This window comes from Nematostella vectensis, chromosome 11 (genome assembly GCF_932526225.1).
Source record: "Nematostella vectensis chromosome 11, jaNemVect1.1, whole genome shotgun sequence".
NCBI lineage: Eukaryota > Metazoa > Cnidaria > Anthozoa > Actiniaria > Edwardsiidae > Nematostella > Nematostella vectensis.
In genome coordinates, this window is record NC_064044.1 from 3,831,685 (window position 1) to 3,855,960 (window position 24,276).

Below are 24,276 nucleotides of genomic sequence, written 5' to 3' on the forward strand. Positions count from 1 at the left end.
ATTAGGACAATATGATCACAGGACCATATGATATCAGGACCATATGATATCAGGACCATATGATATTAGGACTATATGATATTAGGACCATATGAAATCAGGACCATATGATATTAGGACTATATGATATTAGGACCATATGATATCAGGACCATATGATATTAGAACCATATTAGGACCATATGATATCAGGACTATATTATATTAGAACCATATGATATTAGGACCATATGATATCAGGACCATATGATATCAGGACCATATGATATTAGGACTATATGATATTAGGACCATATGAAATCAGGACCATATAATATTAGGACTATATGATATTAGGACCATATGATATCAGGACCATATTATATTAGAACCATATTAGGACCATATGATATCAGGACTATATTATATTAGAACCATATGATATTAGGACCATATGATATCAGGACCATATGATATCAGGACCATATGATATTAGGACTATATGATATTAGGACCATATGAAATCAGGACCATATGATATTAGGACTATATGATATTAGGACCATATGATATCAGGACCATATTATATTAGAACCATATGATATTAGGACCATATGATATCAGGACCATATGATATCAGGACCATATTATATTAGAACCATAATAGGACCATATGATATTAGGACCATATGATATCAGGACCATATTATATTAGAACCATATGATATTAGGACCATATGATATTAGGACCATATGATATCAGGACGATATGATATCAGTGCCATATGATATCAGGACCATATGATATCAGTACCATATGATATCAGGACCATATGATATCAGGACCATATGATATCAGGACCATATGATATTAGGACCATATGATATCAGGACCATATGATATCAGGACCATATGATATCAGGACCATATGATATCAGGACCATATGATATCAGGACCATATGATATTAGGACCATATGATATCAGTACCATATGATATCAGGACCATATGATATCAGTACCATATGATATCAGTACCATATGATATCAGGACCATATGATATCAGTACCATATGATATCAGTACCATATGATATCAGGACCATATGATATCAGTACCATATGATATCAGGACCATATGATATCAGTACCATATGATATCAGGACCATATGATATCAGGACCATATGATATCAGTACCATATGATATCAGGACCATATGATATTAGTACCATATGATATCAGTACCATATGATATCAGGACCATATGATATCAGTACCATATGATATCAGGACCATATGATATCAGGACCATATGATATCAGGACCATATGATATCAGGACCATATGATATCAGGACCATATGATATTAGGACCATATGATATCAGTACCATATGATATCAGTACTATATGATATCAGTGCCATATGATATCAGTACCATATGATATTAGTACCATATGATATCAGTACTATATGATATCAGTGCCATATTGCACCAGCATTGTTGAGTCAGCGGCTCTCGACAGGTGGTGCAGTTTGCAAGGAGCTTTACACTTACACAAAAATATCTCAAACAATCATTAGTTCTGTCTAATTTCATATTATGTAAAGGATATTTATGAAGCAGTTTGAACATTCCTGTCCCTATATTCATCGGCATTCCCATAATGATGCACTCACTCACACCTGAAAACAAACAAAGTCACTCAAAGATGGCAAATCTCGCCACCATCAGGTCACAAATAGTACCCACTTCCATTGGCTCATTCACGAAAGTAACTGAGTAAGTTTCAATCACATATCGTTATAGCCAAATTCCTTTCTTCGTTTGGGAATAGCGCGTAGTCAATCAAACCAAACAATGAAAACCAGACAAACCGCCCCCAAGGTTGTGTCTGACTACGTGCTTTACCCAAACAAGACATGGATTTTGGATTCGTCGAGGTCGCGCAACAACGAATTTGGCTGTAATTTAACAGATTCCCACAGTTTCCCGTGGTATATTGAGGTATATCGTACTCGACTTATACACCACGATATTCGTCACGAGGTGCGGCGACACCACGATATTCGTCACGAGGTGCGGCGACTGATTCCGCAGTAAATTATGATAATGATGTGACAAACATAAAATGAGATATTCGTTAACAATGAAACTATGCCCGAATATTCCATTCTACAACTGTTAATTTAGATTTATAGTGTTTTAAAGTTTCCCTAGCTTTTAGAGATATGTCCCAATACCCTCAAGGTGGTGAATAATTGTGTTAAAATATACTTTGTCGAGCTCCTACGCATATAACTTTATGCAATGTTTTATATTATTTTGCTTCATTAAAAGCCGGACACTACAGCCTACAACAGTATATTGTACTTTCTCGTGAGTTACGAAAATAGCAAAAACATGGCCAGAATAAAAAAACATACGGGACACAAAGGCACTGATGTTACTACTTGAACGTGATCGACTTGCGTGACATATGAATCCATTGAATGAATGACTGTGTAACGCGTTCTTACCGTCAATGGGATCTTTACGTCCGTGAAGCGCGGCTTCAAACAAGTGGTCAGCGGTTCTCTCAAACTATGGAGTAATAACAAGGGTAGGGAAAGGGGCTTGAAATCGAGAAAAACAACTCTTTAGCGGGAGGGGGGGGGGGGTGGCTTGCAACCGAGACAAAAACATATTTGATGTCAGAGGGAGGAATTTTGTATTTGTGCAATATAAAGAGTTCAATTTCCTTAAGATGGAAGATAAAATGTTATGATATTGTCGTGACCAACTACTGATCCTGCATGCATATTTTGCGATCTTTATTGACGTATGGTCTAAACACGTGAAACATGATAAAAAAAAATCACCACTTCTCTAAAAAAAAAAAAAGAAAAATAAATAAGCGTATTTGACTTCACGATTTCAAGGTTTGCAAGAAAGTTTTACAAGTGACAACATTTCGCAAACATCGAGGATTTGTTTCAACATAAAAATAATGCGGGCAGCCTAAGGAGACACACGGAGAAAAGAAAAATGTTTACAGGTAGTTTGGCAGACAAGGGGGGGGGGGCATTCCATCTCAGTGACCTGCCTAAATTAGCCGATAGAAATATACACTTTGCGTGACTTGGTGTTGTTTTTGAGAGTAAATGGGTTTTGCCATCTCAGCAAAATACCAAATGTTAGAAAGCATCCACTCCCGTTGGCTGATTGGGGAAAGCTCTTCTATATTTTAGACTGAATTCGGTCACGAGCATTTCTTGATTTGGTCAATAAAGTGACCGGGCACGACAAGTTATTGGATATTGGATGAAAACAATAAAAATGGTTTGGCTGACAAGGGTTCTTTGAAAAATTGAAACAATAACAAAGTTGTGGCTGGCTATGACTCTTTAAGATATAAATGGATGCGTGGTGGGTGTACTCACTGATGCCAACATAAGTACACTCTCTTTCATCTTGGCCAAGCCATGCCTTGTTATACCGAGAATCTCACCCTAGGGAGATAATACAAGCAGAAATAAATACTGATTGATTGTGCCATGTCTTGCCATGTCTTGATATTAGCAATAACAATAAATACTTGCGAAATAAAACTGAATGAATCAAAATATTGTATCGTTAGGTGGCGCTCTTCGTTAGTTCGGTCATACAGGGAATGCCTTTCTAGGATAGTTCTTTACCCGGATTTTTTAAGAGCTTCTGGCTTCCAGGGAGGCCTTGGGGAACTGAAAAGCACAGGGAACCCGTACCTTGAAGGCCATGAGTTCTGCCAGCAGCATCACGTGACGCACATCAATACTCATGCCGTGGTTTTTCATGGTGTAGATGATCTCATTCATAATGGTTTGCCTGTCACACAACAAGACAGGCGATGTCACGTAATCACTTTAAGTCACACAACACGACAAGCTATGTCACGCAATCACGCCTAGTCACACTGTAACAAGACAAGCAATGTCAGGTAATTGAATCCAGTCACACAACAAAACAAGCAATGTCAGGTTATCGAATCCAGTCACACAACAAAACAAGCAATGTCAGGTTATCAAATCCAGTCACACAACAAAACAAGCAATGTCAGGTAATCACTTCAACTCACACAACACGACAAGCTTTGTCACGCAATCACATCCAGTCACACAACAAGACAAGCAATGTCATGTAATCACTTCAAGTCACGCAACATGACAAGCTACGTCACGTAACCACTTCCAGTCACACAATACGACAAGCAATGTCAGGCAATAACTTCCCAACACTCTATCTGTGTATAAACACATGTTGTACAAATGTTACCTTGCAGCTTCTATTCCCAACACTCTCTCAACTTCTATGGTGTTATTTGACGTGGTTCCATTTCCCTTGACGCCTGAGAAATAAGAGACGTTTGATGTAGCACACAGTTTATATTTTTAGCCGATACTTCGCCAAATCACCCTGGGTACCAGAGGCTCCAAGCTTCATCCAAAAGCGACCACGTTGTCGCCGCTTCTCGAGTCTTTGAAGTGAAGCTTGCGGAGCCTCTTATACCTAGGGTATCCGTAAATGAGAGAAATAAGAGGCATTAGATGTCACACACAGTCTATTATTTTATCCCAAAACTTCCCCATCTCCTCTTACTAGATCTCTATCTTCCCCTTATCCTTCTTTTATCACTTTTCGTGTCGGGATAAAATAATAAACTATGTCTGACATCAAAACGTAGCCCCCCCCCGTCGGAGTTCGAGTTTTGAAAGTTACAGCCCTTTTCTTTAAAACAGTAGAGTCACTGGTATCCATTCAATAGAGTATTTTCAATTAATCCGTGCAACAGTTAGTCCAATATAAAACAAAAGGGCCTTTCTATGAACACAAAAGAAATCACAAGTATGAATTCGATTACGTAAAAAGATAATACAATACTATTATAAGTAGGCAAAACGGCACTCTCATTCTCATGCGGAGAGTTGTTTCGCTATGAAGAGTATGGCTTTTAGGGGTTGTATGCACTAACACTGATCCACTGATTGACAAGTTTCCGGATCCGTTTTGCTGAAGACGCATCAGTTTATTCGCGTCCACACTATCGCTTTCGTAGCGTTTTTGCCTGGCTTCACACTAACACGGGTCTAATTTGTTTAAACTACTAGAGGGACTTGATTCACTGAAAACAAAGTATCACGTAAGAACTGGATAAAAGCTCTGAGAGCAATGAAAATAACTTCAAGTTGGCCTAAATCTATCAGAAACTATCTGTTGATTTACTGTTTGATAACTTTTATTCTTCTGTGGACACTCATAGAAATTATAACAGATGCACCCAAAGGCGCTGTAGTCAAACAACTAGCTATGGAAGGAATACAGGAGCGGATATTTGCAAGGGTCAACGACCTTGAGCCAGAAGCATGCGTCAATTCCACGTTTTGCGCAGCTGAACCTTGGTTGGCGACGAGAGACACTGGCTTAGCAGCTTTCCTCTTGGAAACCCTGGATCATTTTAGCGTATGTTATATCTTGGGAGGAATTCCGACGGTCTCGTGGAGGGCCTGTAAAACAATCTGTTCACCGAATGCGAGCGTGGATTCCTGGTCGTGGTACTTTGAGCCAGTTAATCCAGGAATTGAATTAAAAGTGGAAAGAGGTGTTTGTATAGGAGCGGCATTGCCTGCAGCCTTTTATGGAGCCAACTTTTGGAGGGAATTTGAAAAAAGAAAATATATTATTCCAAAATTGCTGGATTTGAGTTTTCAGAAAAGGAACCTGCCGCAATACATGAGGTCATCCGTTATTACAGAAAGGGATAAACACTGGGCACATTTCTTAATTTCGAAACACGTCAAGGTTCGCAAGAGCACTAAAGACACCGTGGATGCATTTTATAACAAAAACTTGAAAAGTTATCGCGTGTTAGCAGTTCATATTCGAAGAACCGATCACTATTTTGAGACCGACAACGGGAAGTTGCCCGCGTTACAAACGTGGATTACCAATGCAAAGGAGATTTGGACGAGTCTAGCGTCGCCAAAAAGAATTTTTGTTGCAAGTGACAACAGTGAGGCTGTAAACATCTTTGTAAATCACTTTGGATCCAAGGTATTGTAGATTTGAGGCGTCGGTATTAACCGGAAAAAGTATATCTCCCAGGTGATCTCCGGTTTTGATAAAAGGTGCCAATATTGCTGTCCCCACCCCTCTCAGGTGGCCACAAGACAAAGTAAATACTGACCTCTTCTCATCGTGAAGAAAAACAGTTTTGTCGATGCGGGGCTCCTGTGGCGAATAGAGGGGAAAATACCAATCTCTCGCGTCCTAAAATCACAAACACAGGTATCCCGAATCTGAATAAAGGCCATTACCACCGAGTAGAGTTGCCTGCGGAGGAGGGTAGACCAACTACCACCCAGCACTGTGTACAAACAGCACCGGGCCCCGCGCGCGTCTCGGCAGCTATTCGACAAGAATACCGGTACTGGCACCAGAAATAAAACAAAAAACAAGGGTGAACTAAAGCCGTGTGGTTTTTATATCGGGAAGCATAGCAGGTCCGTACCATCGGATTTTTCTTGGGGGGGGGGGGGGGGGGTGCGAAACCCGAAAAAGCGAGACCGATTTTTCAAGGGGACTTTCCTTCAAAAAATCTGACCACCCCCGAAAGAACAAAAAAGGATTTTCTACGCCATTGCAGTATCTCCACGGGACGTTTATTATTTTGATCAAATTCGCTGATGCCTTATAGACTTGTCTACAAATAGCACGTCTATTGCGAACCGAAAGTGGACTTCCGCCGTTGTGAGGGTGGGGGGGGGGGGGGCAAACCTAGGGCCTTGCTTCGGCTGCATCTCCCCAACAATAATTGGGCTGTTTGCATGAAAACATTTTTTTCTGCTTTTAGAACGTGCGTTTTACTTCGGCCATCCGAGCAAGGAGATACTACGACAATGCAGTTCACACAGGCGGCCTGGACCCGTACACGGTTGGCTCTCAAGTTTTGATAGATATCCTATTAATGTCGAAGTGTGACCTGTTTTTACGCGGAGTCCAGCGTGGCGGCTCTGGTTACGTATTTCAACCCTGATCTACCGACACACTTCCTTAAAATTACCCAGGTATGTACAATGGCGGTATGAAGGTGTGGTTAAATTTACAAACTTTTAAATCCTCCTCTCGCGGAGGCATGTTTTGTGAGGTGGTGAAACACAGACAACCAGATCTTTATCAGAGGCTTTTTACGGGACAACGAAAAGCTTTTATTCCAGAAAAAATCACCCCCAGCAAGTAAAGCCCCCCAAAATATATATCCCCTTGAAGAGGTTAGAATACCCCGTCCGGGGGTGGGTTTTTTTTTTGAAATTCATATAGGAGCAAAAAAATGTCTGCAAATAACCCACACGAGCCTCCGCCGGCCGCTTGGGCTAGAGACCGTTTCGCCCCAAATGGTAATAATTTTCCAAACTTTTCAGGCAGAAGGTACCGTGACTGCGAACCCGACGCAGAAAGATGGCGATGACGAAGAAGACCTGATTATTTTGAAAAAAACGTCCTTTAGTGTGTGTCCCATAACGGAGGAAACAAGATGGCTGGATACCGAAGAGGTTCACGAATTTATGAAGAGCATTAAAGGACCATAGTGAGCAACGCATTTGGAAGAGACATTTAGTGAAAGGATTCGGAGATAACAAGGCACTATACGACGTCCCAGAGTATTTTCTCTCAAAGATAATGTATTGAGTATATTCCCCTCACTTCCCACCCACTACGCACCTCTACTGGGACCAATCCTTCTCCACCCTTCTAGGGTCGAGCACTTCTTTCTGCTATATATTCCCCTCCCCGCCAGTTACAGTGGAACCTAGATTTTAGGTTATGCCTCGGGAAAAAGAAAATGTTTCGTTAAATCGAGGTATCGTTGCAAATAGGTCCTCGACTTTACGATATAAAGAAAAATCTACTGAAAATATCGTTGTAGCGAGCTTGGGTTAATTATCAACTTTTATCAAATAATAATTTGCAACTGTACTCTGTGAAAGACTGTTCAGTTACTCTCTATAAGACTGTAATCCTGTACTTAACAAGATCTCCCATGTCAAAAATAGAATAACTGTACTGTACGTGTGTGGTGTATTGAGTTTTCTCTCTATTTTGATAGACAGAATCAGTAATATGATTGTATGGAGGTCAAAATTGCGCTTGGAGAACAGATTTGTATCGTCAAATCGAGAAAATCGTTTTATCCAATATCGTCACATCCTATATCCCCTCCCAGACCCTATAGGGTTCATACCCACCCTACCCCTCTAGGGATCATATCCATCCTACCCCTACAGGGACCATACCTACCCTACCCCTATAGGAATCATATCCACCCTACCCCTATAGGAATCGTATCCATCCTCCCCCTATAGGAATCATATCCACCCTACCCCTATAGGGACCATACCTACCCTACCCCTATAGGAATCATATCCACCCTACCCCTATAGGAATCATATCCACCCTACCCCTATAGGGATCATATCCACCCTACCCCTATAGGAATCATATCCACCCTACCCCTATAGGGACCATATCCACCCTACCCCTATAGGAATCATATCCACCCTACCCCTATAGGGACCATACCTACACTACCCGTATAGGGACCATACCCACCCTACCCCAATAGGAATCATATCCACCCTACCCCTATAGGGATCATATCCACCCTACCCCTATAGGAATCATATCCACCCTACCCCTATAGGGACCATACCTACACTACCCGTATAGGGACCATACCCACCCTACCCCAATAGGAATCATATCCACCCTACCCCTATAGGGACCATACCTACCCTACCCCTATAGGGACCATACCTACCCTACCCCTATAGGGACCATACCTACAATACCCCTATAGGGACCATACCTACCCTACCCCTATAGGGATCATTCCCACCCTACCCCTATAGGGACCATACCTACCCTACCCCTATAGGGATAATATCCACCCTACCCCTATAGGGATCATATCCATCCTACCCCTATAGAGATCATTTCCACACTACCCTTATAGGAATCATGTCCATCCTACCCCTATAGGGACCATACCCACCCTACCCCTATAGGGACCATACCTACCCTACCTCTATAGGAATCATATCCATCCTACCCCTATAGGGACCATACCCACCCTACCCCTATAGGGACCATACCCACCCTACCCCTTTAGGAATCATATCCACCCTACCCCTATAGGAATCACATCCACCCTACCCATATAGGAATCATATCCATCCTACCCCTATAGGAATCATATCCACCCTACGCCTAGGGATAATATCCACCCTACCCCTATAGGAATCATATCCATCCTACCCATATAGGGACCATACCCATCCTACCTCTATAGGGACCATATCCACCCTACCCCTATAGGGATTATTTCCACCCTACCCCTATAGGGACCATACCTACCCTACCCCTATAGGAATCATATCCATCCTACCCCTATAGGGACCATACCCACCCTACCCCTATAGGAATCATATCCACCCTACCCCTTTAGGAATCATATCCACCCTACCCCTATAGGAATCATATCCACCCTACCCCTATAGGAATCATATCCATCCTACCCCTATAGGGACCATATCCATCCTACCCCTTTAGGAATCATATCCATCCTACCCCTATAGGAATCATATCCACCCTACCCCTACAGGGACCATACCTACCCTACCCCTATAGGGACCATACCCATCCTACCCCTATAGGGACCATACCCACCCTACCCCTATAGGGACCATACCCACCCTACCCCTTTAGGAATCATATCCACCCTACCCCTATAGGGACCATACCTACCCTACCCCTATAGGGACCATACCTACACTACCCCTATAGGGACCATACCCACCCTACCCCAATAGGAATCATATCCACCCTACCCCTATAGGGACCATACCTACACTACCCCTATAGGGACCATACCCACCCTACCCCAATAGGAATCATATCCACCCTACCCCTATAGGGACCATACCTACCCTACCCCTATAGGGACCATACCTACCCTACCCCTATAGGGACCATACCTACAATACCCCTATAGGGACCATACCTACCCTACCCCTATAGGGATCATTCCCACCCTACCCCTATAGGGACCATACCTACCCTACCCCTATAGGGATAATATCCACCCTACCCCTATAGGGATCATATCCATCCTACCCCTATAGAGATCATTTCCACACTACCCTTATAGGAATCATGTCCATCCTACCCCTATAGGGACCATACCCACCCTACCCCTATAGGGACCATACCTACCCTACCTCTATAGGAATCATATCCATCCTACCCCTATAGGGACCATACCCACCCTACCCCTATAGGGACCATACCCACCCTACCCCTTTAGGAATCATATCCACCCTACCCCTATAGGAATCACATCCACCCTACCCATATAGGAATCATATCCATCCTACCCCTATAGGAATCATATCCACCCTACGCCTAGGGATAATATCCACCCTACCCCTATAGGAATCATATCCATCCTACCCTTATAGGGACCATACCCATCCTACCTCTATAGGGACCATATCCACCCTACCCCTATAGGGATTATTTCCACCCTACCCCTATAGGGACCATACCTACCCTACCCCTATAGGAATCATATCCATCCTACCGCTATAGGGATCATATCCACCCTACCCCTATAAGAATCATATCCACCCTACCCCTATAGGAATCATATCCACCCTACCCCTATAGGAATCATATCCATCCTACCCCTATAGGGACCATACCCACCCTACCCCTATAGGAATCATATCCACCCTACCCCTATAGGGACCATACCCACCCTACCCCTATAGGAATCATATCCACCCTACCCCTATAGGGACCATATCCACCCTACCCCTATAGGAACCATACCCACCCTACCCCTATAGGAATCATATCCACCCTACCCCTATAGGGACCATACCCACCCTACCCCTGTAGGAATCATATCCACCCTACCCCTATAGGGACCATACCTACCCTACCCCTATAGGGACCATACAAAGCCCAACCCCCCGACATCTCAATCGGGACCATCCCCTCAATGTCCATGATGGGATTTTCTTATTTCTAAAAGAGTGATACCCCTTCTCCCCCCTTATGGAAGACCATCCTTCCCTCCCCCTATAGGAATCATATCCACCCTACCCCTATAGGGACCATACCCACCCTACCCCTATAGGAATCATATCCACCCTACCCCTATAGGGACCATACCTACCCTACCCCCCCCCGACATCTCAATCGGGACCATCCCCTCAATGTCCATGATGGGATTTTCCCCTTTACCCCTTCTCCCCCCTTATGGAAGACCATCCTTCCCTCCCCTTGTAGGAATCATCTCCTCCCCATCCTTATTGCAGTTAACCCCATCCTTACCCATAGTAGAGATGACAGCTTGAAGGTCGTCCCCTTCCACCAGTAGTTTGTAGTGTTCCTCCCCTCCTCGGCTCTGCTCTTCATCGATGTGAATTATAGCACGAGTGACATTCTTATAGCCCTGGTTTAAAAAAAGGCGTCAGAATGCTTGATAAAATGAGGGCTAATTTGTAATTTTACTCACTGCACAATGGCGTTATACTTTAGTTCTTGGTCAACTGTCAATTTAAAACAATCGTTCAGACAACGAACGCCCTCGTCAACGATGTATCAGATATCGAGTTCGTACTATGGACAAATCACTGTATAGCCTTACCCCGGTCATCTAAGAAGGGAAGTAACTTAAGGGCTCTATAAGCCAATTCAAAAGGGAAGTAATCTAAGGGCCCTAAGAGCCAACTCAGAAGTGAAGTTTTTGGGGCTCTATGAGCCAACTCAGAAGGGAAATTATTTTGGCTCAGTGAGACAACTCAGAAAGGAAGTTATTTGGGCTCTATGAGCCAATTCAGAAGGGAGTAATCATAGGGCTCTATGAGCCAACCCAGAACGGAAGTAAAAACGTTCAATTATGTAAACAATCTGGACTTAATGGAACTGGTTTCGCGGGATCGGAATCTCTGCTAGAATTGAAATAACAGCCGGAAATCGGATCTGAGTTTTTATTGAAATAATATCCGGGAGATGAGGTTATAGCGCAGACGTAATCTTTGTAACTTGGTAAGAACACCTGGGCGTTTGTATGGCAGTTAGGCGGTTATAACTCTAATGACGAACCTTGATTAATACACCCGGGAGATCGGATCTGAGCTGCTGCATGACATAATGTAGTGAGCTCTTGGCGCTCTCGGTCGGGTAGACACAAATGACTGCACTACTGTGTACCCGCACTTGCTGTGGATCAAAGGCGCAAGAAATGGGCTTATCAAGAATAGAGTGCGCCAAGCCATGCTCGAGGGTCAAGCACCTTAAGGCCTAGTACAAACGCCGTTCTTTTCGTTCCAAATGCAAATCAACATAGAGCAATAGAATCGGTTCATTTGCATGTATTTTCGTTTGGAACGGTTTTATGAAAACAACGGCGTATAAACTAGGTCTAAATCTTTAAGGACTGCTCTGACACACTACGTTTGGTAAAACATCATAACATACCGACTGGTTCAGCCTTAGCTTGCGTGAGGAGCAGATGGCTGCTTGAATCGTATCGGCATCTACTTCAAGCTGTTATGAGGAAAGAAATGCAATAATTGTAAGGGGCATTCTGGACCGTTTACAGCTTCTAATGCCCGCATACACAAATTTGATAATGTAGGCCTTGAACTTGAAGGCATAGACATAGAAATATAGGCAGATATACGGACGGACGGTCAGCTGTCAGAAAGGGAGATGGACGGACAAACAGACTGATGGATACCTTAAGCAGGCGGATTCTCTCCGTGTCTAGCTTAATCAACAGGTAACAATTATCAGGTAGAAACACTTCCTCGATGCACTCCGTCACCTAGGAACAGGGAAAGATAGCAAATGAGGAGTTCTATATGTTAAAGCTGCGCATTGTAATAGAAACCTTTAACTAAAGAAAAAAAGAATATACTAGAATCCGCGCTATTTAAGAAGCAATCTGCTCAATTATCAATCACATCCTCAAAGAAACTTCCAATATACACATTCACGATTTCGAAATATTTCCATAAAAAGTCATATGAGAATGTTACGTAATCGACCGGAAGTCGATTGACATTGCCACATTAACCGTTCTACATAGCTCATAAGGACCAAGTTGTATACCCCTTCCTCACTCTCCCAAGCTAACGATAGTATTATAGTATGTTCACCTCCCCTAAAAGCGTGCGTTCTATGCGACCCTTGACAGCTCTCGCGAGCTCCTGGTCGCGGTCGTCCTGTAGCTGGGCTGATATTATAGGCGTGCTGATCTTGCGCGACGCGTTGATGATCTCCTTGATCCGTGGGACTCCAAGGGTGATGTCTACATGCTGTTGTCAAGGAAACGGTGGCGGGTCAAGGGGTGGGGAGGGTACACTTCATGAGACTTAAGTCACGCGAAGCTTCCACTTTCACCACGTAATTCAAGCGAGAGACCAAAGTTACAGGGGCTCAGTGCGTTAGCGCATGCGTCCTTCCAGCTCTATTGAAAGTGTTCGATTCTCGGTGGCAAGTATATTTCTGTTTCTTGGCCATCAATTTGCGTAACATGTTGGCTTACTAGAAGCTTGTGTTCCTCAATTCCAACGTGGACATCTTCATACGTAGGAAGAGCTAAGAACATAGTTAATATGACAGATTTATTAAAAAAATTAATGTGTTTTAGAGCATCCTGTACACTCGACGCTCTTATATTTAAATCATAATACGCATTAAGAATAGTCCATCCTGGAACTGAGGAACACAAGCTTCTAGTAAGCTCACATACGTTCAATAATTCAAATTCAGGGCCTAGAAACAGAAGGATACTCTCCATGTCTCGAGCGGGAATCGAATCCCTATTCAGCAGACGCCCCATTACGCTGACGCGCTAACACACTCGGCCACCCGTGATCCTAAATGTTAATGCCATATTAATGCCATAACTTCATACTTGAAATCAAATATTATCAATAAAATCTTGAACAAAAACAACGTGACAAACCGCAGCTGGTCATCGTTCTTTAATTTTCCTAATTACAAATAATGACAGAAGGATACTCATAGAGGCGACGCCCGCGAAGTGAAAAGTCTTGAGAGTCATCTGAGTACCGGGTTCCCCTATGCTCTGGGCACAAATAGCGCCCACGGCAGAGCCCGGCTCCATACGGGCCCTCAGGTACTTTTCCCGGCACATGGAAAGGAACAGCTTCAACTGAGTCTCGGTGCAGCGGTTCACATAGTCAACAACTAGGGAACAGGGATAGATGTGGATTAGCGCATGTAGAGGAATAGCTTCAACTGGGTCTCGGTGCAGCGGTTCACATAGATCACAAGAAGTTCTTGGCAATACAAATTGTCCTTCAAATGTGATTTTCTTTTTTCCGAAGGTGCTTTACCTGCGGGATGTGTAGCTTTGCCTCTCCTATCAAAGAAAAAAATATATAAACAAATATGAAAACTAAGCACGTTTGACATGAATGACATTATTCTCGCGAGTAGCGAGATAGCTCAGTGGTACGGCCATTGCTTCTCAAGCAAGAGGACCAGGGCCCCGTTTTTTTTTATTGTCTCAAAACCTGGCTGTTATTACAGTTTATTACAGTAGCTTTTTTGGTTTCTGTTACTGATGTTGTTACTACTTTTATTTGAAGTAATGCTAATAATGCTATAAGAATAACATACCTTATTACATTTATTTTCGCGCCATTTTAATTTCGCGATTTTAAAAGATCCCCGAAAATAAAATGTCGCGAAAATTAGGATGCGCGAAAATTAAGTGAGTACACAAGAAGCCTTTGGGGGAATATTGGCCGTTTAATAAGCTTCATGGAAACACCTTGTCTATTTAGTCATCTAATGTACATATAGTACGGTAAGGGGTTGAGATTATTTATCTTTATTAAACTAAATTTATCCCACGTCTTTTTTTGTTACAAATTGTTTCAGTTTTGAAGAGTACAGCACATTTAATTCCACTTGTTTTCCTTGATTTTATTATCCCAAAATCGCGAAAATTTGGTGATCTGGTTTTTACAAAAATAGGAAAATCGCGAAAATGAAGGGTCGCGAAATATCGCCATCTCAAAATAGCGAAATTTTGACGTCGCGAAAATTGAGTTTAATAAGGTAAATAAAAATTGTCAAGCTGACCACCCTTGTAAGATACACCAAGGGCCTACGACAGTGTAGAGTCGATGGCACAGAAAGGCAGGCAACATATAGGAGGTGTGGAAAACATCTCATAGCAAAGGCAAGAACCAACGTCGGAACCGGGAATGGAATCGGAACACACACGTACTACAGAGCGATGGTCTGACAACTGTCCAACCCAGGCTACCAATAACGTGTTTCGTTTCTTACCTATGTGGCACGACCCCGTACTGCGCGTGTATCTTCTCTATTTTCTTTGCTAAATTTTCAACAAAGTCACTGCATAAAGACAAAAAGGTAAGAGCATTAATATAATTAGGCATCTAAAAAGGAAAAAAAAGTGAAATCTTTTCTTTGTAGACTTACACAACTCCTACAAAGAGCCTGGTGCTCCAGAACGTTTTTATCAAAATGGATTTAAACAGAGCACCTGGTTTCAGTCTTGAAATCTTTGCTACACATCTCGAACTCCGAGCTTTCAATGATGCCTTTGGCAATCTCACGAGCCCGAGAAGAAGTCAGCGGTCTCTCTTCCCTCATTACATGGTTACACTTGAAGGTAAAGAAAAGTGGTATTAACATGAATGTCATCATTTATCATCAGCATCAATATTATCATCGTCATAATTATCATAACCATCATTATTTTAAGGCTGACGGCATCATCATCATCTTCACCATAATTTTCAGCATCTCCATAATCATCACCATCACCGTCACCGTCATTGTCACCGTCATCGTCATCGTCATCGTCATCGTCATCGTAATAATAATCATAATCATTGTCATACCTGAATGTGGCTGAAGACACGTGAAAAGTCCAGCGGTTTGTCCTTGCCTTCCATATCAGTCGGGTCCAGGCCATCTCCACCGTACCGAAATTGTACAATATCGCCGGTGGAGGTGCGGACAGTGATGTCATACTGGGTGGAAAGATCCTCGAGGGACTGGAGAACAGAAGTCATAGGCAACCTATTAGTGAGAACCGGTCAAAGACAAGTGCAAGTGGAAAAAAAGTTCAACGATCAAAAAGCTCCAAGGCTTTAATTCTTGCCAGAGCAGGACGGAATCATCCTAGTCATAGTTATGGACTTTCGGAAAAATTATTCTTGATGGCCAAATCAGTGTGTGTAGCACGGTAATCACCTTGACTAGTCGCCTTTGCATGTACCCAGTCTCCGCAGTCTTCACGGCCGTGTCCACTAGCCCTAGAGAAATTAGACACCATTATGACGTCACCATTATAAGCCAAATCACAAGAAAGGAGATACAAGACTATCCAAAAGTTATAGGAAATGACGAGAGAAGACTTGGCAAAATGCACAAGAAATGAGAGACAAGTCTAAGATAGCAAAAGCCACGAGAAATGAGAAACAAGTCTAAGATAGCAAAAGCCACGAGAAATGAGTGACCAGTCTAAGATAGCATGGCCACGAGAAATGAGAGACGAGTCTAGGATAGCAAAAGCCACGAGAAATGAGAAACAAATCTAAGATAGCAAAAGCCACGAGAAATGAGAAACAAGTCTTAGATAGCAAAAGCCATGAACACATGCCATACACAACAACAAAAAATGCTCAATGGCTGAAATAGAAAACGTTTGTCTCTGGCTTTGGGTACGCTCTAACAAAGAGACTTTATGGGCCTTTCAGACAAAAGCAACATGTATTACCTTCCCGCCCGCCCATGGTGTGAAAGAAAAACTCTGTTGGCGTCAGGCCAGAGAAGAAGCTGTTCTTTACAAAACCTTTAGCGGCTGGTAACTTAGCTGAAAACAAAAACAAAACAAATGGATCGTCAACAACAGATAACAAAGCCACCGTTCACTCAAGCAACAACAAAAAACGACGATAACTATAACAACGAAATCAACAAAAAATACAAAAAGGCTTACTCGAATAAATATAAAAACAGCACCAACAAAGGCATATAAACGCTAACTAAAACTACTAACAAGGGATACAAACAAATCAACAGTCACATAACCAAAATCAACAACGACGACAATAGCAGGCCCGTGCCCAGGATTTTTCTTGGGGGGTGCGGAATCCGAAAAAATACGGTCGTTGTGTACGGTCGTGTGGGTGTGTGTGTGTGTGTGGGGGGGGGGGGGGGGACGGGATGCGTTCGCACCCCCTGCACCCTCCCCTTGGGTACGGGCCTGAAAAGAAACCACAACCAACAGTTATGGCCAATGCTACAGGCGCATTCATCATGACAAATTCAGCAACAACCACCAAAACACCACAATAACACGCAAATAAACCAAGACCAAGTCAACCTACAATGCCTTTTAAAGTGAGGGAGGGATCTGTCCTCAAAACCGTCTGGGATTCTTTTGCCAGAGATGGCCTGCTGCCCTACACACGCGATCATCTGAGAGATGTTGATGAAAGAGCCTTGAACCAAAAACACGGATCAGATATCGCAACGCACAAAACAGTAATAGAGGACATGCACTATGAAGTCACGTGATGTTTGAGATACAAACTCGTCCTCAAAATAAACAAAGAAATGGCTGCAGCAGACACGCCTATCTTTCATGAAAAAAAAACTTTTTTAAGCTTTGAGGAGCATGCTTCGTAAGCGCTGAATAAGTTGCGTTTTGTTGTGTTTTGTCATTTTGCCGCCAAAAGCCGGAACGCGCGCGAATTTGCAGCCCAAACTGTCAAGTTCCTTAGCACAAGCCATTTTCACCTTTCGAACCACAGACTGCCATGGTAAGCGGAGTGTTGGACTTGTGCAGCTCTCGTAGACAAGCCTTGCCTGCGTGGTCTCTGATGACAGACAGCTCCTTTAAGATCACCGCCTAGAAGAGCATGTATTTATGTGGTCATTTTCAATAATAAAACAATCAATTTGTAAAATTAATTCCCCTCCTTGATGCTAAAATTGTGAATTACGAGAGCGCAGACACAACGTGGTCGAGTCAGGCATAGAAGACGCCTCAGGCAGCGACTACTAGATATATGTCTGACCACGGAACAGAGATTAGATGGAAATGGCTCGTTTTTTGATAGAGGAAAACAAGAGAACCCGGAGAAAAATTATCGAAGCAAGGCGAGAACCGAGTAACTCAACTCACGTCGGAACCAGGTATCGAACCCGGAACCCAAGCTTCCCACGAAAAGGTGGTAGTTAAAGGCTAAGGTGAAAGGAAGGTTTGAGGTTTAGCGCACATGGTATTTCAACTCAGAAAAACATATGTATATATGCCACTAGTTTTCACTGAGCCACGGCTTACTAAACAATAGGTAAGTAGGTTCAGATTTCTTGGAATTCCAGGAAAAAGCAAGTTCCCTTCTAAGACACTGATGCGCTCTACCTCCAAGGTGTCCTCCGCGGAGCATCCCGGTTGGGTCTGAAGTTTACCCTCCCTGAACTCGTTAATGTAGTCCTCACACTTGGAGTATCTGCAGAAGAAGAGGTGCATTAACGGGTTAGTTACCCAAATAGTTTTTTAGTGGGCCACGGTTTACTAAACGACATTTTCCCGTACTAAGTAGAAGTTTGAAGAGTTTTATGGTATTTTATGATAGAAGAACTGCAACTGGACAGTTGACATTGTTTGCCATTTCCACTGACAATATATTTAGAAATAAGTGCATGTTATATAGGTTGTATGTTATATATACATACGTTATATGTTACGTTATAACATATGTATGTTATATATACATACGTTATATGTTACGTTATAACATATGTATGTTATATAATCATCAATATTTATAAAACATATAACATATGTATTGGTCCCCCCCCTACCCCTCCCCTGTGGTTGTATCGTTCTTACCCGGTGGATAGAAGGTCTTCCTTGGCTTGCAGGAGCCCATGGCCGGGCGTGACGTCACCAATACCGATAGAGAAACCGCGGTTACCTAGCAATCAGGAGTAAAGAATCGAAAAAAAAAAAAAAGGTCTGAGCAGTTAGGCTTACAGTGCAGGAATTCATGGCTTTTTCTAAAATTTAAATTCGAACAAAACAGAGGCGAAAATTATTACAGCACCGAACATAGTTCAGCCGGATTACAAAACCAAACTTTCAGTCAACTTTCGGTCATAAGATATGGAACCTTGTGATAAAACCCGAAGGCGTATTCTCATTGCAGGCGGTACTTTGTGTTCTTATCGCGGAAAGCCCGCTCCGTTGGGTGATTGTGAGCCATCTACGTCAGTTTTTTGCACTCGCCGCCAGGAACCTTGCCGCCCACAATACAAGATGGCGCCCTATCATTGAACGGAGCGGGTATTCCGCGATGATAACACCGAGTACTGCCTGCAAGCAAGCTACCGTATAAATTGTATTAGTTCTTATAAAAAACTGGTAGTTGATTGATCATACCCTGTGATTGGAGTAATCGCGTTTAAAAAACTTCGCTTGGAGCAATAGATTGTTTTAGTCGCAGGCATTTCCTGTATTGTACTTACTTAGAAAGAAGGGACAAATTCTAGCCACTCTCCACATGGCGTCTGCTGCAACCTATCGAGTGATTACGAATTAGTGCACTTGTATACAGCACAACCCCTTTCAATAAAATTTGAGCCGTTAAATATAAAATAAATTCAGCAAATTAGCCGTAATTTCAAAGAAAAGGCGAATTTACTGCAGTCTCTTGTAACTTCTACGTTAACGTCTTCTATGGAATTTTAATTAAGTTAAAACCTCCCAACATTAACCCGCTAAAATGCTCCGCTTATAGCAGCAAAATAACAACAACAAAATCAAGAATCAAGAATCAGCCAGAAAGTTTCTACGTTTGAAAGCGCTTTTTGGCGTGACGGCTGTATGCATTGGGTGTTCCTAGCTCACCCAAAACAGGTGCAAAACACACCGCTAGCACGTGACTATTCGTGAATGATCTCGTGACATACCTGTTGACCAAAGTCCCGCAGCAGTACGTAGAACACGCTGTTCTTGGACCCTGACCCCAACACGGCTTTGTCGAGCGCACCACACATCAGGTCACTGTTGTGTATCACAACAACTACAAGAATACAATTCTAAGAAACACATTCGAGGCAGGTCTTGTATTTTGACGTTTATTTTGAGTCCAAATAAATCAATGAAAATCACGCCTGCGATCAAGCTATGGACTAAACTAACGACAGCACACATGCTCTTGTTTGATTCAATAAAAAATTCTGTGAAAAATAGTCTACCAAAACAACTGAGCGCAAGCTGTACTAACGCAACTAGCAAATCTTACGCGCCACCTTAATGGCCAAAACACTTACATGAGTCATTGACGCAGAGGTCTTCACCGGAAGTGTACTGTTTACCGCGGGCTCGTAAGTTCATTCTGACCTTGACCTTGGGATTGGGTCTGAGCAGCACACTAAACACTTGCTTCCCAGTCCACAAACGACATGGCTAAACACAGGAAAACCATGAGAACATTAGGTGAACACCGGGCCGAGGAAACACAATCCTTTTTTGACCAGTACTCTTCTAGGTTATGACAGCCTTTCTCGGCCTCGTGACACGGATATCTTCAAATAACCCCGCAACCCTCGTCCATGGGAGGATACCTGAGGTATCACAGAGCATGTCACAGGATTACCATTGTGTATGGCGGGAAGCGGGATCCCTGTGGTTGAGCATGTCACATGATTACCCTTGTGTAAGGCGGGAAGCGGGATCCCTGTGGCTTTCCTGGCGAGATCTCTGTGTTTTAGCATGTCACAGGATTATCCTTGTGTTTGACGGGATCTCTGTGGCTATTCTCGTGTACTGCAGGATTCCTGTGGTTTCTCAGGTTGTACCTTGTGTATAGTGGATCCCTGTGGTTCACCAGGAGCTTATCACATGACTTACCTTGTGTATAGTGGATCCCTGTGGTTTACCAGGAGCATATCACATGACTTACCTTGTTTATAGCGGGATCCGTGTGGTTTGGCAGAAGCATATCACAAGACTTACCTTGTGTTAAGTGGATCCCTGTGGTTTACCAGGAGCATATCACATGACTAACCTTGTGTATAGCGGGAGGCGGAAGCTCTATGTCTACGCCTGTGTCTTTGCCGGCGAGGATTGAGGCGCACAGTTGAGCAATGTGACTACGGTCAAGAAATACGTCCTTGTACGTCAGTAGATAAGCACCTGGTTCAAACAGGATAAACTTAGGTTTCAAATAGGACTCAAATAGGATTCACACAGGATTCACACAGGATTCACACAAGATTCACACATGGTCAGTGTCTGCAGGACCCTTTTTGGTCCAACAAGGATATCAAGCAAAGCAAACGACTGGGACAAGTTAACGGAGTGTACAGATGCAGATGAAAATCAAAGAAAGGCACCTGTAATAAAGTCCTGTATGGCAGCAATCAGGGGTTCACCATTCCTTGGCGTAACTAGATTATTCTTCACCTGTGTGTACAAAGAGCGTTAATCGTACAAATCTTCATGAGAATGTGTGTGTGGGGGGGGGGGGGGGAGGGGGTGACACAAATATTGGTGCTAGCTAACCAGGGCCGTAGCAGGGGTGGGGCACTGGGGACACCCTCCAATATTTTCAAACATTATAAGGAAATGACCAGTAGGGGCGTAGCTGTGCACCCTAATATTTTCTTTGCCTTATGGGTGTGTCTCGTGAATGGTCCACCATGGATTTTGCTTTTTCAGAGACTTGTGGAGATTTTTTCGTAGCTGTTTGGAAATGCTTCGTTACTGTTCGGAAATGCTCGGCTTTTGCAAATGTTTCGTAGCTGTTGGGAAATGCTTCGTTACTATGCCGACTTACCCCCGTCAGTGTCAAAGCCTCGACTGTTGCTTCCTCGTTATATTAAGATTTTTCGTACATGTTTAGTAACCGTTCGGAAATGCCTCGTTACTTTGCCGACTTACCCCCATCAGTGTCAAAGCCTCGGCTTTTGCTTCCTCTGTCTGGGGCAAGTGAAGGTTCATCTCGTCGCCATCAAAATCGGCATTGTAAGGAGTGCACACACACTCGTTAAACCGGAATGTCCGGTGCGGTCGGACAGTGGCCTGGATTCGGACGAAGTGAAAAGTGTTTTAAGTAAAAAATACATTATCTGGCGGTACCTTTTAATGGGAGATGTGTTGTTGCAATTATAATGTTGATATAATTGCCAAAATAATGGCCTATACAATGTCTGTTAAGATAAAAATTACAAATCATTAACGCTGACAGCACGATTTAGTCGTATGCGACCTGACTACGTCATATTTTGACCTGAATTTACACACTACGACTTTCGTAGTCGAGCATCCTAGCGGAGTCGTTGGCTGATTTACACTCTACAACTCGAGTTGTAATGGTGTCGCGGGTAAGTTGCATACGACTAAATAGTGCTGCTATTTTCTTATTCAATTTGAAAGACCACTCGTTTGATGAAATCTCAAAATGATAATAAAAAAACAAAGTTTTATACTTTATTCATCACATTCAATCGGAAATATTCCAAAGCTTGCAAAAAAAAAGACACCGATGGAAATGGATACTTTCTTACACTTGATATTTTGCTAGGATAGTAAATTAGCGGCTGACAGGCACTCTTCCAGCTACCGTAGACATACCAGGTGAGCCATGATGCTGAGTTTGTGGAGTGAGGGCTGTCGATTGAACAGAACCACGTCTCCATCAATCAAATGACGTTCCACTGTATCACCAATCTAGAAAGCCACAATGTCAGATTTTAGGCATAGGTCTTAGACTAGCATATCAAAAGAAAAGTGCAGGAGCGCGAAACCAGTCCCCCGTGCCTCGCTTCGCCAAACATCTCCTCGTAACAACACATCTCGCCCCGCCTAACCATTACACATCTCGCCCCGCCTCACCACAACACATCACCTCTCGCCCCGCCTTGCCACAACACATCTTTCCCCGCCTCACAACATCACATCATATCTCGCCCCGCCTCGTCACAACACATCTCGCCTCGCCACATTACATTTCGCCCCGCCACAACACACCTCACCTCGCCACAACACATCTCGCCCCGCCTCGCCACAACACATCTGACCCCGTCTCGCCACAAAACATCTGACCCCGCCTCGCCACAACACATCTCACCGCGCCTAACCACAACACATCTCGCCCCGCCTCACCACAACACATCTCACCCCGCCTCACCACAACACATCTCACCCCGCCTCACCACAACACATCTCGCCCCGCCTCGCCACAACACATCTCACCCCGCCTCACCACAACACATCTCGCCCCGCCTCGCCACAACACATCTCGCCACGCCTCACCACAACACATCTCGCCCCGCCTCACCACAACACATCTCGCCCCGCCTCGCCACAACACATCTCGCCACGCCTCACCACAACACATCTCGCCACGCCTCACCACAACACATCTCGCCACGCCTCACCACAACACATCTCGCCTCGCCACAACACATCTCACCTCGCCACGCCTCACCACAACACATCTCGCCCCGCCTCACCACAACACATCTCGCCTCGCCACAACACATCTCACCTCGCCACAACACATCTCACCCCGCCTCACCACAACACATCTCGCCTCGCCACAACACATCTCACCTCGCCACAACACATCTCGCCCCGCCTCGTCACAACACATCTCGCCCCGCCTCGCCACAACACATCTCGCCCCGCCTCGCCACAACACATCTGACCCCGTCTCGCCACAAAAAATCTGACCCCGCCTCGTCACAACACATCTCACCGCGCCTAACCACAACACATCTCGCCCCGCCTCACCACAACACATCTCGCCCCGCCTCACCACAACACATCTCACCCCGCCTCACCACAACACATCTCGCCCCGCCTCGCCAAAACACATCTCACCCCGCCTCACCACAACACATCTCGCCTCGCCACAACACATCTCACCTCGCCACAACACATCTCACCTCGCCACAACACATCTCGCCCCGCCTCGTCACAACACATCTCGCCCCGCCTCGCCACAACACATCTCGCCCCGCCTCGCCACAACACATCTCACCCCGCCTCACCACAACACATCTCGCCTCGCCACAACACATCTCACCTCGCCACAACACATCTCGCCCCGCCTCGCCACAACACATCTGACCCCGTCTCGCCACAAAACATCTGACCCCACCTCGTCACAACACATCTC

The 24,276-nt window shown here is 43.9% G+C and overlaps 2 protein-coding genes across 4 annotated transcripts in view; one reads left to right on the forward strand and one right to left on the reverse strand.

Moving 5' to 3' along the window:
* The window catches only part of LOC5507716 (DNA-directed RNA polymerase III subunit RPC1), a 36,351-nt gene that overhangs the window by 2,330 nt on the left and 9,745 nt on the right, over positions 1 to 24,276 (reverse strand). Inside the window, exons 14-41 of one of the 2 annotated variants that reach the window (XM_032376444.2) lie at positions 22,728 to 22,823; positions 22,035 to 22,175; positions 21,488 to 21,557; positions 21,160 to 21,287; positions 20,423 to 20,558; positions 20,060 to 20,172; positions 19,616 to 19,667; positions 18,981 to 19,065; positions 18,510 to 18,597; positions 17,882 to 17,993; positions 17,470 to 17,583; positions 16,857 to 16,952; positions 16,331 to 16,392; positions 15,976 to 16,131; positions 15,615 to 15,736; positions 15,395 to 15,463; positions 14,431 to 14,456; positions 14,093 to 14,281; positions 13,225 to 13,376; positions 12,804 to 12,890; positions 12,542 to 12,610; positions 12,167 to 12,283; positions 11,393 to 11,513; positions 4,274 to 4,346; positions 3,727 to 3,826; positions 3,403 to 3,471; positions 2,500 to 2,563; positions 1,596 to 1,665 (exon numbers count right to left, since the gene is read on the reverse strand). In XM_032376444.2, coding sequence (XP_032232335.2) covers positions 1,596 to 1,665; positions 2,500 to 2,563; positions 3,403 to 3,471; positions 3,727 to 3,826; positions 4,274 to 4,346; positions 11,393 to 11,513; positions 12,167 to 12,283; positions 12,542 to 12,610; positions 12,804 to 12,890; positions 13,225 to 13,376; positions 14,093 to 14,281; positions 14,431 to 14,456; positions 15,395 to 15,463; positions 15,615 to 15,736; positions 15,976 to 16,131; positions 16,331 to 16,392; positions 16,857 to 16,952; positions 17,470 to 17,583; positions 17,882 to 17,993; positions 18,510 to 18,597; positions 18,981 to 19,065; positions 19,616 to 19,667; positions 20,060 to 20,172; positions 20,423 to 20,558; positions 21,160 to 21,287; positions 21,488 to 21,557; positions 22,035 to 22,175; positions 22,728 to 22,823 — 2,777 coding nt within the window. Of the gene's footprint in view, positions 1 to 1,595; positions 1,666 to 2,499; positions 2,564 to 3,402; positions 3,472 to 3,726; positions 3,827 to 4,273; positions 4,347 to 6,182; positions 6,266 to 11,392; positions 11,514 to 12,166; positions 12,284 to 12,541; positions 12,611 to 12,803; positions 12,891 to 13,224; positions 13,377 to 14,092; positions 14,282 to 14,430; positions 14,457 to 15,394; positions 15,464 to 15,614; positions 15,737 to 15,975; positions 16,132 to 16,330; positions 16,393 to 16,856; positions 16,953 to 17,469; positions 17,584 to 17,881; positions 17,994 to 18,509; positions 18,598 to 18,980; positions 19,066 to 19,615; positions 19,668 to 20,059; positions 20,173 to 20,422; positions 20,559 to 21,159; positions 21,288 to 21,487; positions 21,558 to 22,034; positions 22,176 to 22,727; positions 22,824 to 24,276 lie in introns of those variants that run through there. The other variant, XM_032376445.2, reaches the window with a different exon arrangement.
* LOC116614892 lies at positions 4,889 to 8,191 on the forward strand. 2 transcript variants are annotated; one of them, XM_048734368.1, is made up of 3 exons: positions 4,889 to 6,049; positions 6,849 to 7,062; positions 7,417 to 8,191. In XM_048734368.1, the coding sequence occupies exons 1-2, from the start codon at positions 5,168 to 5,170 to the stop codon at positions 7,029 to 7,031; spliced, it is 1,065 nt and encodes a 354-aa protein (XP_048590325.1). In that variant the 5' UTR covers positions 4,889 to 5,167; the 3' UTR covers positions 7,032 to 7,062; positions 7,417 to 8,191. The 2 variants fall into 2 exon arrangements, 1 of the variants encoding a protein (XP_048590325.1); XR_007314162.1 differs by lacking the exon at positions 7,417 to 8,191 and having other exon boundaries at positions 4,889 to 6,422; positions 6,849 to 6,932.